At 52.5% G+C, this 14,600-nt stretch overlaps 1 protein-coding gene across 1 annotated transcript in view; it reads left to right on the top strand.

Moving 5' to 3' along the window:
- Nucleotides 1-2,062: 2,062 nt before the first annotated feature.
- The window catches only part of Slc60a1 (solute carrier family 60 member 1), a 29,944-nt gene continuing 17,406 nt past the window's right edge, over nt 2,063-14,600 (top strand). Inside the window, exons 1-3 of the mRNA XM_026387515.2 lie at nt 2,063-2,371; nt 12,824-13,022; nt 13,712-13,972. Of these exons, the coding sequence (XP_026243300.1) occupies nt 2,142-2,371; nt 12,824-13,022; nt 13,712-13,972 (690 nt within the window). The 5' untranslated portion in view covers nt 2,063-2,141. The remainder of the gene's footprint in view (nt 2,372-12,823; nt 13,023-13,711; nt 13,973-14,600) is intronic.

The following is a 14,600-nucleotide window of genomic DNA, read 5'->3' as shown; positions in this document are numbered from 1 at the left end:
ATCCAGCATACACACATCCACACACACACACACACACACACACACACACACACACAACTATAGTGATATGGATTCTGAGCCTTCTTTTCAGGTTTTTAAATTTTCTTTAGGTTAAATTGCTTAGCATGCCAAAAAAATGCAAAATTGGGGAGGGTATTTATTCTTTGAGTCCTGATAGTAACCACCACCCCAGATCAAGCTACAGACTGCTCCTAGCAATCCATATACTGTGGGCTGCTTCACTGTGGCAGAGTCATTGTCATTGTGGCAGAGGAGCTGGGCTAGCAGGGCAATACAGCGGAGAGCACCAGCTAGGGAAATTATGAAATAATTTCAGATGTTCAGTTGGAAAAACAAAAACACTAGGCAAAGCCTTTGTACGTGAAGAATTAACATGCGCAGAGCAGATCTGTGGGGCTCTGGGGAGCAGTTATAGGGAACGTTTCAGTTTAGCACAAGACCCTTCCTACCACCAGAGCTGACCCACCTTAGAAGCAGATCCCCAGGGAATGACAAGAAGGCCCCCATCCATACAGATGTCAGACAAGAACAGAACTGACAAGCACTTAACAGAGACTATGGTGGGGATAAGGACTTCATTGGAGGTTGTGCCTCCTAATTCTATGGTTCTGGAATTCTGCGATAGTGGCAGAGAGGACTCAAAAACTTGTCATTATGATTTGTCCTTATTTCAGAGGATAACTGTTCATTTTATTACAAGTACTGTGCAGGCCCGCCATTATCATCATTCAGTAAATACTAATCATCACCTACAGAGCAACTGAGCCCAAGGGACCCTGGGACTCAACGTCTTGAGAGGGATGGAGCAGAGGTTGGGGTGTCACTGTGCGATGGACCTTCATCTGCAAGAGAAGTTGGCTGCCCCCACCTCATGCCAAATCCTCTTGGGATCACCCACCCAAACACCTCCTTGATCCTTTCAGTTTTGGTCCCCCGTTGGGCAAATGGGCATGACGTCATGACTCTTGCCACTACTAGAACACCTGGGCAGAGGATACACAGTAGGGGCTTACTGCTCTGGCCTCTAGGGGCCAGTACAGGAACCATAGCCAAATATGAACCCACCGTGGCCGCCTGGGAGAGGGACAGTCTGGGTCCCCAGCAGGGTCCTGGGAGAACACCCAGCTGGAAGTCCAAATAACCCCCTATGCCCTACCAAGTCCTTTTCTAACGAAAAAAAAAAAAAACTGTCCCAAAACTCTTTCCCGCGGCCTCCTTCTAAGAATTATTTCAGATTTCCCCCTGGGATTACTCCAGGTCACTGCTCTCCTTCCTACAGCCCCTCCCCACACTGGGAAGGACCGAGCTGGAGTCTGATCAGAATAAGAACATCATCCCCTTTCCCGCACCCCTCCAGGGAGTAGATGAGATGGCTGGTGAGGACAGACGCTCAGCCCTTCCTGGGAGCTTGGTGTGGGGAAGATCCTGGGGGTTTCATTCTAAAAGACAATGAACTTAAGCTTCTGAGACTATATAGAAGCCGCGAATACTCTCCTAAGATAAAATGCATATATGACATTTTGCTTTCCATATTGCAAGACTAAACAGGCACTGACAGGCCCTCGAAGTGCATCCGCGGAGCCCCTGGACTTCAGGCTTGAGGCTCCGCGGCGTCTCCTCCGCGGACAAAGCCGCGGGTGTGCCGGGGAGGCCTCGGGGCTCTCCCGCCCTGTAGAGCGCAGGCGGGTCGCGCTCTCCAGCCTCTCGCTGGGAGCACCAGGACACCTCGGGCGCTCAGTCTGCCAGGCTGTGCAGTGGGCGCGCGGGGCCCCTGGGGGCCGTGTAGCGGCCGTGGCCGGCTGCCGGCTGGGAGTGGGGGCGGGGAGCGCGGGGAGCGCGGGTTGGTCCCCGCCGCGGGGGCGGGCGAGCGCTGGTGCTCGGCGAGCAGCGGGAGGCGGGCGCCCGGCACCGCGCGAGAGAGGCTCGGAGCCGACGCGGGGCAGGGCGGCAGAGGCGTCCCCGCGCTGCGGACCGAGGGCGGGCCTGGCCGGGCGGCCCCTCCCCGCCCCTCCCTCCCGGCCGCTGGCCTCCGGGCCCGGCCGGCCTCCCGCGGGCGCGCGGCACTCGGGCACCCGGCTCGCTCCGAGCCACAGCCGCGAGCCCGCCCGGCAGCCGAGGCCATGGGCTGCGACGGCCGCGTGTCGGAGCTGCTCCGCCGCAACCTGCAGCCCACGCTCACCTACTGGAGCGTCTTCTTCAGCTTCGGCCTGTGCATCGCCTTCCTGGGGCCCACGCTGCTGGACCTGCGCTGCCAGACGCACAGCTCCCTGCCCCAGATCTCCTGGGTCTTCTTCTCGCAGCAGCTCTGCCTCCTGCTGGGCAGCGCCCTCGGGGGCGTCTTCAAGAGGACGTGAGTGCCTCGCCCGCGCGCCCCAACTCGTGGCCCCAGGTCTGTCCGCGACCTCCCTTCCCTGCCCCCAGCCTCATCGCTGCCCCTGCAGCCGCAGGCTGCCAGTCGCTCCCACCTTCTGGCGGGCGGCGACCACCTTACCCAGCTCTGCCAGCTGTGCCCGCCCTCGCCCAACAGCTGCCTTCCTCCCCCACCCCAGCTCCCCCCCCCCCGGGGAAACTCTAGGGACTGAAGGTGACTTCTGGATTATTTATTTGTCTTTGCTTACCCCTGTAAGAGGGTAAAACCAGCCCTCACCCGCTCCCCCCAACCCAGCCCGTGGGCAGAGGAGTGATGGAGTTTGCAGAGGTGGGGAGGGACCCCTCTTGCGCAGCTTGTCTGAGGTTTGTCGGTGGCCCCAGCTGCCGGGGAGCAGGAAACGGGGTGCAGTTAGCAGTGAGGTGGAAAAACAGAGGGACTGCCAGCTCAGGGGCAGTGCTGGGTGCCAGGGCTGGCCTGTGGTTTGACCAGGTGCCCAGGGGTGACTACACTCACAGTCAGCTCCACATCGGTTGTCGGCTATGTACTCAGGTGGCTACGGGGCTGATGGGTTGGTTCTATGTGGTTTGGCCCCTGAGGGAGCCAGGACATGGTTACTGCTTGGCCCCTGAAGTCAGAGCCCTTCTGTCTATGAGAACACACACTGACAGTATTGGTGAGGCCAGGTAGAAAGGCCCAGAGCCTCATCCATAACTTGGTAAAGTGATCCTCCTCGCTGGTGCCAAGGTCCCCTCCAGTCCTACTCCCATGTTACTCCTCCCTGACCTCTGCAGAAGTACAGAGCTCTGGACTTTCCCTGGCCTAGTGCCCAGTGATGCCCCTTTGGATGCCATTGTAGAGACTCCTTCTCCTGGCTCATTGGACAGCACCACCTGTACCAGGCCTTTCTGGAAGGACAGCAGTAATGACTGCCTACAACTGGGAAAAACAGACCCAGAGCCAGGGAATAGGTGACTTCACCCCAGACACTGCTGTCCTATTTCCCTAGTCCCCCCCTCCTGACTGAGTGGTTTCCTGGATTGCGGGGACTCTAGTAGGCAGCTGGCCTGGGAACAGAACCACAGTTGGGCTATCCCTGAGAAACCTCTGGAGGGGCCCTTCTGAGCCAAGAGCTCTTGCCCTCTGGCTCACTCCTAGGAGTGTGCAGAAGGGTGAGTTTTCCTCTGCACCTCACTTCCAGAGTTGATGGAGAGAAGAATTATACGTGTCAATGTAGGGGGACCCTAGTTTAAGCCACCCACACTTACCCAACATTAACAACGAGGGAGTGATTAGCCCCGTTTTCCCCCAAATCCTCTTTAAACCAAAGAATTCTGCTTTTAAGAACCAAATCTTGGGCTGGGGTTGTGGCTCAGTGGTAGAGCGCTTGCCTAGCATGTGTGAGGTAATGGGTTTGATCCTCAGCACCACATCAAACTAAATAAATAAAATAAAGGTATAGTGTTCATCTACAACAAAAAGAAAAAAAAAAAAAAACAAATCTCAGCCAGGTGTGGTAGTGCCTGCCTGTAATCCCAGCTAAATGGGAGTTTGAGGCAGGAGGATTGCAAGTTCAAGGTCAGCCTGGGCAATTTAGATCCTGTCTTGAAATTAAAAATAAAAAGGGAGCTTGGAGTGGAGCCCAGTGGTAGAGTAGCCCTGGGTTCAATCCCCAGTACCAAATAAATAAATAAATAAATAATAAGTCTCCTTATGTACACCACTAGTTTTCACGGGTTTTGAATAAGATTAGATGTATAGGAGATTCAGAAAACTTCAAGAAAAAGCTCAAGATCCATTCTACCTAGAAATTTAATCAGAAATGAAGAGAGAGTATCTCTAAATCTGAAAAGTGTTGTGTTGTGTTGTGTTTTCAGTATTCTGACTTAAGCTCTTTCTTACCTGGAATATTTTAGGAATATGTATAGTTCAAAGGACAGGAAGGCGAAAGGACATAATTCTAAGTGACAGGTTGGCAGGCCTGCTTTTGTGACATGAGCAGAGATGTACACCCAATGGGTCATCTCTTCCTGACTAGTTTTGTGCAGTGAGTGGCTCTTACTCAGTTGGGGCTCTGAACAGGCAACAGAGAGGGTCCTGCTGAGAAAATAGACTCACAGAAAAGAAACTCAATGATGGTAACAATAATATTGAACTTTACTCCATGCCAGGCACTATTAGTACTTTACTTGTATCAGTCTATTTCATTTTCACCACAACTCTGCAAAATAGTACTTTTTCTCCATGTTATATATTGGAAGCTGAAGCACAGAGAGGTTAAGAAACTTGCCCCACATCACACAGTTATTAAGAAGAGACGTAGCTAGGATTTGTACCTCAATATTTGACTTTAGAACTAATACTTTGGCAGTGGCTTGATGAAGCAGTCAACATAAATTCTATGGAGGAGGAATAGGCATGAGATGAGTATCCCTGTGAATCTTCGTAGATTGAGCATTTCTGGACTCTGGCAGCTCTGGGAAGCCAATGGTGGGCCTCTGGGGCTTCTTGCTGGGATCTCTGAGAATGAGATAGGTCCTATCAGTGGTTCAAGTTTAAATTCTGAACTTCAGTCCTCCTACTCCAAACATAAAATGTCACAAAGAACTCTTTCCTTCAGTGAAAAGCAAAAAAGCAGACTTCCGGTCGAAATGGGGGGATGCAACCCTAAGTCTAGTCAAGCACCTAGCTCCCTTGGGGTAGTTCTCAAGGTAGCCCCCCACCCCCAAATAAACAGTGCCTCCGTCATCCCTGCACCAGTCTCTAACATTGCTGCCACAGCCTTGCCTCAGTTGAAATGCTAATACCCCCGCAAGTGCTTTTCAGCTTAAGTGATTACCAGCCAGTGCGCCAGGCTGGCACTCAGGAGTGGGGGATTCATTTAACAAATCTTCAAGGGCCAGCTGTTGCGAGGGCGCAGAGAAAAGTGACGAATGACACATCAGAGAGTCAGGCATCACCTCCTTCTCTGGGCTCTGCACAGGGCTTGCAGGACCCTGGACTGGAGGGGGCTTCTGGATGCCTCCCAGGGCAGGCAGTGGAGGGGCGGTGCCCGCAGAGCTGGGATGCCCAGGAGGACTTGAGCCCCTCTCTGCTCAAGGTAGCACCAACCTTTCTCTGTCTCTGTCTCTCTGTCTCTGAGGCTTCTAGCCTAGACAGAGACCTTGAAAGAGGTCACCACATGCAGACCTGGAGGGAGGAAGAAGGGTGCAGTTACAGCCATAAGAACCTGAACTAGCCCGTCCTTAGGAAAATCTTGCTTAGCACAAGAAGGAAACCTTTCAGAAGAGAGAAAGAAAAGCTACCCGTTGGCAGGTGAAGAGGCCTGTGCTTTATCACACAGGATAGGGAAAGGGCACTTAGACGGAAGGCACAGGTTTTCCCGGATTTCTTGTGGACCTGTCCAACCACTCTGGGCAGCTGAGAACTTCTCTTATCTTGGAGTTATTGGAGCAGATAAGTGACTTTCATAGCTTCCCCAGCCTTTTCCCAGCCTCCTCTGGCCTCTCCCCTGTCAATACCATCTGAATTGAAGGCTTGTCAAAGTCTTCTCTTTGCCCTCTTCACTCTTGCCTCAGCCACCTCCCCCACCACCTCTCTCTCTCTTCAATTCCTTCTAGTCTGCAAGTACTGCCTGCCCCAAACCCATCTCTGTCTGTCCTCCTGCCCCTTGTAACAAACCCATTCTTCACACCCCATTTAAGCAATTCTGAGACCTGCCCCACAAATTTCTGGCTCCCTCCTGTGCCCAGAACACATCCCAATCCAGTTCCCTTCTGAGCTGGGCTTTGGTTGACCTCTCATCCAGAAACCTTTTGCCTGTCCCTTCAGGGCTTCTCTGCCTTTCAGCCTGCCCTAGATCCATGCCAGAGCCTTCTGGGAGTCCAGCACCAGATATGGTGGTTGTTTTAAAAACCTACCTCAACATAGTCACCCTAGGACCCAGCAGCTCCACGTGTAGGTATATACTCAAGAGAAATGAAAGCATGTATCCACACAAAAATTTGCATATGAATGTTCATAGCAGCATTATTCATAATAGTCAATAAGTGAAATCAACCAAATACCCAAGAGGAGATGGGTGGATAAATAATATGTGGCAATGGGGTACCATTCAGCCATTATGCTAAATGAGAGAGCGGTCACAAAAGACCACAGAGTATATGATTCCACTTATGTGAAATGCCCAGAATGGGGGAATAAGTCGTTACAGAGCATTGGTTAGTAGTTGCCTAGGGCAGGAGGTGGTGTGGAGAGGGGTGAGGGGTGACTCTAACGGATATGGGTTTTTCCTTCTGAGATGACCCAAGTGGTGATGGTTTCACAACTCAGAACATGATTAAAACCATGGAATTGTATCCTTAAGTGTACAATTTTAAGCTGGGTGTGGTGGATTACACACACATGTAATCCCAGGAACTCAGGAGACTAAGGCAGGAGGATCACAAGTTCAAAGCCAGCCTGGGTAAATTAGCGAGATACTGTCTCAAAATAAAACTTTAAGGAAAGGGTTGGATGTAGGTCAATGGTAGGACATTTGCCTAGTATATAGTAGGCTTTGGGTTCAAATCCCAGTAACACACACACACACACAATTTGAATTTTATAGTATATAAATTATATATCAATTTTTTCATTTAAAAAATCTCAAAACTCATTCTATTAATTCACTCATTGAACATCTCTCTCTGGAGCCAGACCCTGTTTCAGAGGTGAACATGCCAGACAAGGCCCCTGCTTTTATGGAGCTTATGTTCTGAAGGGCAATTTTAGGTGGTGAGATAAAGGAAATGAAGCAGGACAGGGAGGAAGAGTGGCAGAGAAGGAGTCTATTTTAGCTGAGTGCTCAGAGAAGGCCTCTCTGAGCAGGTGACATTAAAGCTGATACCTGAATGAACAGAGATAGCCAGGCGTGCAAAGAATGGAGTGGGCAGTGGCCTGGCAGACAGATGCAAGTTCAAGAAGGTCTAAGGTGCACATCCCTTTGACCCAGCACCCCAGTCTTCCCTGCACAGGGACATTGTCATGCACAGGGTGCAGCCCTAGCCTGGGTCTAACAGGGCAGTCAGGCTTGTGTACCCCTCTCCTGACTCCCCCCAGCCTTAACCCCAGCCCCTGAGAAAGGTGAGATGTCACTATGGAGTCTGGGATGACTGAGTTGGGAGGGAAGCCTCCGCTCTTCTTCCCCATCGTTCTGGCTTGAGATAGAATCATTAAGATGTCCTAGCTCCTCGGGGGTCCCTGCCTCCTGGTTTCTTGTCCATGAATCCCATGCCATCTCATCCAGGAGCTGTCTGCCCCTCTGGGGATGGATAGGGGCTAGGGACACCACTTCTGATTGCTCTACAGTTATGCTGTCCTTCTTCCCTGGTCCTTCAAAAAAGAGACTGTCCAACTGAGCAGGGAAGGAGGAAGGAAGATGTCGGGCACCCTTGCTGTCTCGCAGGAGCCCCTGAGCAAAAGCGTAGGTGAATGTCAGTGCCGCAGACCCTGGGGCTGCCCAGATGGCTTGGGGCTGGGCCTCAGCAGCAGTCTTCCTCACTCTGGGGTGGAGGGCAAGAATGGTGGACTGGCACCTCACTGCCCAGACCTCTTCCTATTTGGAGCCATTCAGTCCCTCCTCTTTGCACAGAACCAGGTGAGCAAAGCAGGTGCCCCAAGCAGGGCCAGGTCAAGGTGGCCACGTGTCTATCTGGGGAAGGCAGAACACCTGGGCTGAGAAGGGTCAGCACTGTCCTAGAGGTCACATAGCAGACACAGCCAGGTAGGCACCTCCAGCAGAGCCACTACTAGACTGGGAGAGAGAGGACCCTGGCTCCCCCACATTTGCACCTTCTGTGTGAAGACATTAGTAAGCAGCTTGGTCATCGCCCAGACATAGGTTTCCGAGACCGTCCAGGCTGTTTCTGGGCTTCCCTAGAAACACTGGTCTCGTGGGGGAATAAAGGTTCTCCTCTAATAGGCCTGAGTTAACCTCTGAACCCAGGGCCAGGGAAAGGAAGGTCAATGACACTCTGTTGGGCTTTCTTTCCAAGGACTGGGTCCCACATCCCAGCTCTCTTCTATGCATGCTCTTGCCCAGCCTGGACCTCAGTTTCCTGATTTGCTGCATGGGTAGAACTCTTAGGTCCTTGCTGCCCCTTTAGTTGGGATGTTGTGTAGAGGTGAGTAGGGAACAAGGGACAGTTTCGTGTCTCTCTCACAGATCCTGGGCCATTATCTCAGAGTCGCCACAGGTGCAGGTGCAGAGGTAGCCTTGGGGGGAGACCTAGGGGTCTATGCCCAGCCTTGACCTTTAGCAAGCCCAGGAGTGGGGTGGTGAGCACTGCCCAGCAGCCTTGGAGGAAGCTACGTGGGTATAGCAGAGGGAAACTGAGGCTCAGAGGGCTAAGTATAAGTGACTTGCCCCAAACCATACTCCAGGAAAGACAGAGGTGGGCCTAGAAGCTAGTATTCTGATTATAAATCCCACTACATCCTTGATGCCAAAACTCTTTTCACATTCTTATTCCATAATTTCCAATTACCCACATTCCTGGAAGGGGCATGGACCAAGTCATTTAAAAAGGCAATAAATGTCTTTCAGTCTGGATCTGGGACTTCTTTTTTTCTTGGCAACAATATATCATTTTAAAGAAATTTGTTCAGACTGATTTTTGGAATGCTCAGGCACAGCCCTGCTGAGGCAACTGTGGAGGGTGGGCAGTCTGGGATCAAAAAACAAGATTTTCTGTGATACATATGTCCCCATTTGTTTAGAACAGGTCTCCAGCCCCCAAGAACCCAGGCCCAATATGGGCTCATCCCTCCCAGCCCCAGTTGTAGGTGTCAGACTCAAATCACAGCCTGACTCCTGTCAGGAAGCACAGTGAGGGCATTTCCAAAGCCTGTTCCTTCTGTCACTGGCCCTGGGGACCAAAAACAAAATAACAACAACAAAAAGCCCCTTATGGACATTTCATGTTTTTCTTAAGAATGACACAGTGGGCCAGACATGATAGCTCACACCTGTAATTCCTGCAATTCCAGGGAGGTTGAGGCAGGAGAGTTGCAAATTAAAGGCCAGCCTGAGCAACTTAGTGAGACCCTATCTCAAAATTTAAAAAAAATAAATAAAAAATAAAAAGGGTTGGGGATGTGGCTCAGTGATTAAGCACCTCTGGGTTCAATCCTTGATACAAAAGGAAAATTTAAAAAAAAAATGACAAAGTGAGCATTTATCAGTACTCACACCAAAAAAATGACAAGCTGAGCTGGATCTGGTAAGGCTCACCTGACATCCCAGTGCCTTGGGAGGCCGAGACAGAAAAATCAGGTCCGCCTGAGCAACTTAGTGAGACCCTGTCTCAAAATGAAAAAGGATGAGGTTGTAGCACAGTGGTGGAGTGCTTGCCTGGGGTGTAAGAGACCCTGGGTTCAATCTGAAATAGAAGGAAGGAAGGAAGGGAGGAAGGGAGGGAGGGAGGGAGGGAGGGAGGAAGGAAGGAAGGAAGGAAGGAAGGAAGGAAGGAAGGAAGGAAGGAAGGAAGGAAGGAAGGAAGGAAGGAAGGAAGGATCTTCCACTGTTTTACTCAGGACCTTCCTGGCAGTCCATCCCGACATTATTCTTTATCTTTCTGTCACCATCACCCCCATCAAATAATCTAATAAAAATCCTCCTTCAGCCTCCAGACAGTTCTTTTTCCCCAGGTCATCCCACGCTGAGTGGGAGGAAAGCCCTCGGGCACTGTTCCCATTCCAAGTAGCACCACCCAGGAGCCTGGATCGAGCACCTTCTCAGTGCTGTGCGTGGTGCCAGGCTGCGGCAGGAAGCTTGCTGGAGGTAGGGTGGGCAGCCATTGCAGTCTTAGGCATTTAGAGCTGCGAAGACACCAGCAGGCGCATGTTCTAGAGGCTACAGCAGCTCCCTGTTGCTTCCTAACCCTGCCGTTCAAGTCTCTGAAGAATCTAGCTTCTGCTTTCAGCTGGCCCACAGCCCCTCTAGCATGGCTGGGTCCGTGGCCCAACACCTGCCCCTTACACGCACCCACACACATATAGACACTCTCCTCCATGAAAAAACAGCCTGCCAGGGGGAACTTAAAGCCAAAAGACCTGGGTTAGAGTCTGGCTCTGTCAGCTACTTTGTTTAGCTAAGTTCACTCATGGGTCAAATGGGCAGGATCACAAAGTCAGTCTCATAGCATCTTTTGTCCACTGAATGTCCTGGGTAATGTAAACAGACTTTAGTGGCTCTCTCGTAAATGGTAACTAGTTATTATCCATTTTTTTTTTTTACACCTCCCACAGTTTCCTCCCATCTCAGTTTACCGATCCCAGGTCCCATTTCCTCAAGACTTTACCACAGGACCAGTTGTGGCACTTAACCCTTTTGAGGTTGGTTTTTGGTCTTGTGATGCTGGAGGTGGAAAGCACATGTTCCACCCCTGGGCTGCACCCCAGTCCTCACTCAGGATTATTAAAGCAATAATGAGAATATGTTAATTATATATATATATATATATATATATATATATATATATATATATACACACACACTGGGGATCGAACCCAGGGGCTTTCAACCACTGAGCCTCATCCCCAGCCCTTTTTAATATTTTATTTAGAGACAGGGTCTCACTGAGTTGCTAAGGCTGGCTTTGAAATCGCCATCCTTCTGCTCAGCCTCCCCAGCCCTTGGGATTACAACAGCACACCCGGCTGAGAGTGTGTTAACTCTTCAAAGAGAATATTTGCACTTGACTTGGGACAACTCTGCTTTACCACCAAGTGTGTGAGGGGGGCTCTTGTGCTGAGTACTGGGGTTCATGGAGGGAAGCTCAAGGTGCACATAGGAGATTCTCTTGCTCTCTCTGAAGTCACCATCTGGGAGTTTGCCTAGTCTATTCTGTTCAGGCCAAGGAAGGGGAAAAAGAGAGAGAGTCGTTAGGAGAGGTCTGCCATTGTTATCAACCCACAGTGCGCCTTGGCAACCCCTCTGAACTGGGTGCCAAGAGCAGGCAAATGAATTGTGGCAGCAGCAGTGCAGGAAGCAGAAGCACACGGAAGCATGGTGAGCATCACAGGGAGGTGGCAGGGGCAGCCTGGCCAGGCTGCCAGGGCTGGCGACTGCCTGAGCAGGCGCCCCAGGGAGAGCCAGAGGAGTTAGGAGGGACCTGCACAGGCCTCCCACCTCACAGCCTGCCTTCCGTCCATCTCCTCCTAACATGGGCCTAGAAGTGGCATCCCCACCCCACCCCTATGCCCTCCCTGAATTCTGAGCTGGGAACACTCTGGGGTCAAGAACAGTAATCTCCCCAGCAGATCAGACTGGAAACAAGAAATGAGAAAATAACAAAATAAGGAACTGCTGCTATCAGCAGAGCTCTTCTGATAAAGGATTTAATCAGATATGGGGCCAGATGAGAGGACCAGGAGCTACCAGGTTCAGAGGGAAGCTCTGGCAAGGCTGCAGGGTTGCTGGGGGCCTCCCCAGTCTCTTCAGCATGCTGGACACCTAGAGGGGTCTTCTTGCACCCCATCCCTCCAGTTTTTCATAATCTGAGAAAGTTTCTCCACAACCTTTTAGAAACTTCTTTGCTGGCCAGGCTTCTCCCACACGTGTTAGCCTCTCAGGCTGGTTCCTGAAAATATGAGTCTTTAGTCCTTTTTCTGAGAGTCTGGTTATTGGATAGAATTGTCCCCCAAAGACCTTGACAGAGCCTTAGAGGCCCCATTTATTCATTCTTTGCTGATGGAACAGGTCCCCAGCACACCTGCCATGGGCTCTTCTGTGATCTGAAGTCAGGGAGGATCACCCAGGTCACCACTCAGACCGGTTTCAGTAGGGATAACCTCAGGTCCTTCCTTCCTTCCTTCCAGACAGTAGCCAGGCACAGGGCTCATGACCTGTGTCACCTGAGGAGTCACCAAGTGGCCTAAACACCAGGTGGTGGGCTTTGGTTCTGGGGGCTCAGGTCAGCGCCCGGAAGGAAAGGCCCCCTGCCCATTTCTGGGTGGAATGCACACCTCTCCCCTGGGCAAGAGGAGGCTCAGCAAAGGGACTTCCCGGATCAGGTTGGAGGCCCACCTTGGGCTACAGGCATATGGCGGCACCCTTTCCTCACCATACTCACAGCAGCTTGCCTGAGAGGGAGGGAAAATAGTAAGCAATTTAAGCAACTTGAAATTGTTTCTGAGTACAATGACAGCAGTTAGTCTTTTTCTACCGTCTCTTGAGTCCTCACAGCACCCAGAGGAGACAGGCACGCTCAACAGCTTGCCCACATGCACAGGTGGTGGGCCAGAGCTTCCTCAGCTTCCTCCCCTTGCTACCAAGTAGATAGGGAAGTGCCAGGGCTTCTCAAGGCCACCCAGCCAGTGAAGGACAAGGACACAGGTGCCCCATGGAAGGCTCTGGGTCCCTCCACTGACTCCGCCCCTCCCTTGCCCCAGCCTGGCCCAGTCCTTATGGGCCCTCTTCACCTCTACCCTGGCCATCTCTCTGGTGTTTGTCGTCATCCCCTTCTGCCGAGATGTGAAGGTGCTGGCCTCGGTCATGGCGCTGGCGGGCTTGGCCATGGGCTGCATTGACACAGTGGCCAACATGCAGCTGGTGAGGATGTACCAGAAGGACTCGGCCGTCTTCCTCCAGGTGAGCCCAGCCAGCAGGTATGGGGTTGGGTGGTGGGTGGAGCACAAGAGCTGCCTGTGCCTGGTCCCTCTCTGCCAGCCCTGTGCCTAAGAAGCTTTCCCTCTGGGCAAGGGTGGTGACTCAGCCCAGCGTGACCACTTACCAGTGGGCCACACCTGCAGTCACTCAATCCTCTGGGCTTGGATTTCCTCATCTGTGAAGTGGGTCGTGATCTCTATCTGCCACACAAGGTTGTCATGGGAACCCAGAGCTAACGAGAGAAAGTTCTTTGTGAACTGCAAAAGGGTGATGGAGGGCCGGCCGTTTGCTCTCCGGACCCCTTCCCTGCCTTCTCCACCTTCCCTGGCTCCTCCCATTTTCTTCTTTCTCCTCCCAGACACCAGGATCCCATCCAGAGCTGCCTCGGTGTCCTCTTCCCTGTAGGATGTTGGCTGGTGGATTCAACAGCCCCAGCTGGGGGTTGATTGGGGAAGGAAGAAAGAGGGAGGGAGGGGATTGGCCTCTGTAACCCAGGTTATCCCAGCCCAGGGGTGGTGAGAGCCAGGCTCCACCCCGCCCTCTTTCACCTTTCCTGCTTCCCAGTCCTTCTTCCTCCCGGTTCTGGGGCTGGGCAATGGCACCAGGTGCGGTCAGAGGGGGAGGTGGAAGCCCAGGCCAGAAGACTGAGCCACGCCCTGACCCACCCACAGGTGCTCCATTTCTTTGTGGGCTTTGGTGCTCTGCTGAGCCCCCTGATCGCAGACCCCTTCCTGTCTGAGGCCAACTGCTTTCCTGCCAATAGCACAGCAAACACCACCACCAGAAGCCACCTGTTCCACGCCTCCCAGATCCTGGGCCTGCACCATGCAAAAGCCCAGCTTGGGTCCAACCAGACCGTCCCTGGGCTGCCCCCGAAGGGCGGGACTGAGGTCCGAGTGTCCTACGCCTTCTGGATCATGGCCCTTATCAATGTGAGTGTCGCCGGGACAGGCTGGGTGGGGAGCTAGTGGACAGTCCACATCTCCTGGTCCATCCAGCTTCCACTGCAGATTCTGAGAAACATGCTGGGGGCGGAGGGGTGCAGCCGGGAGACAGAGGGTGAGAGAGCTGAGCCCCCTGGATTGGCCTCTGGATTGCAGTTCTCCAGGAAGGTGGGCAGTGAGCCAGTGAAGCAGACGTGGAAGAGACCATGCCAACGCTGGGTTCCTCTCTGGGGTCCTTCATCATGGGGGGAATCTCCTGTGCCCCACTGTTAGGGTCTCCTCCGACAGCTGTGGGGGGGACAAGATGACTTCCGAGGGGCATTGCCTATGGTTTGGGCAGAGAGAGACCACACCTTGGGCCACATCAGATACCCAGTTTCCACTGCAGCCCCAGACAAACCAGCTCTTCCTCAGGTCTTCGTCTGGAAGCCTTCTCTGGTACTCTGCAACCCAGGAAGATCCCCTTAGCATCCCCCGTGGAGTAGAGAGCAGGTCCCCACCTCCACCCCAGTCTTGGGAAAGACAATCCAGAAACACCAGAGCTGCCTGACCTCCTGGCTCAGGCCTAGCATGGAGCCTGGGGTGGGGAATGTTCCAGGTGGTCATTGGCCCGCTT

The sequence above is a fragment of the Urocitellus parryii genome, chromosome 9 (assembly GCF_045843805.1).
Source record: "Urocitellus parryii isolate mUroPar1 chromosome 9, mUroPar1.hap1, whole genome shotgun sequence".
NCBI classification, from domain to species: Eukaryota; Metazoa; Chordata; class Mammalia; order Rodentia; family Sciuridae; genus Urocitellus; species Urocitellus parryii.
Note: the sequence above shows the minus strand (reverse complement) of the source record. Positions and strands in the feature narration are given on the sequence as shown.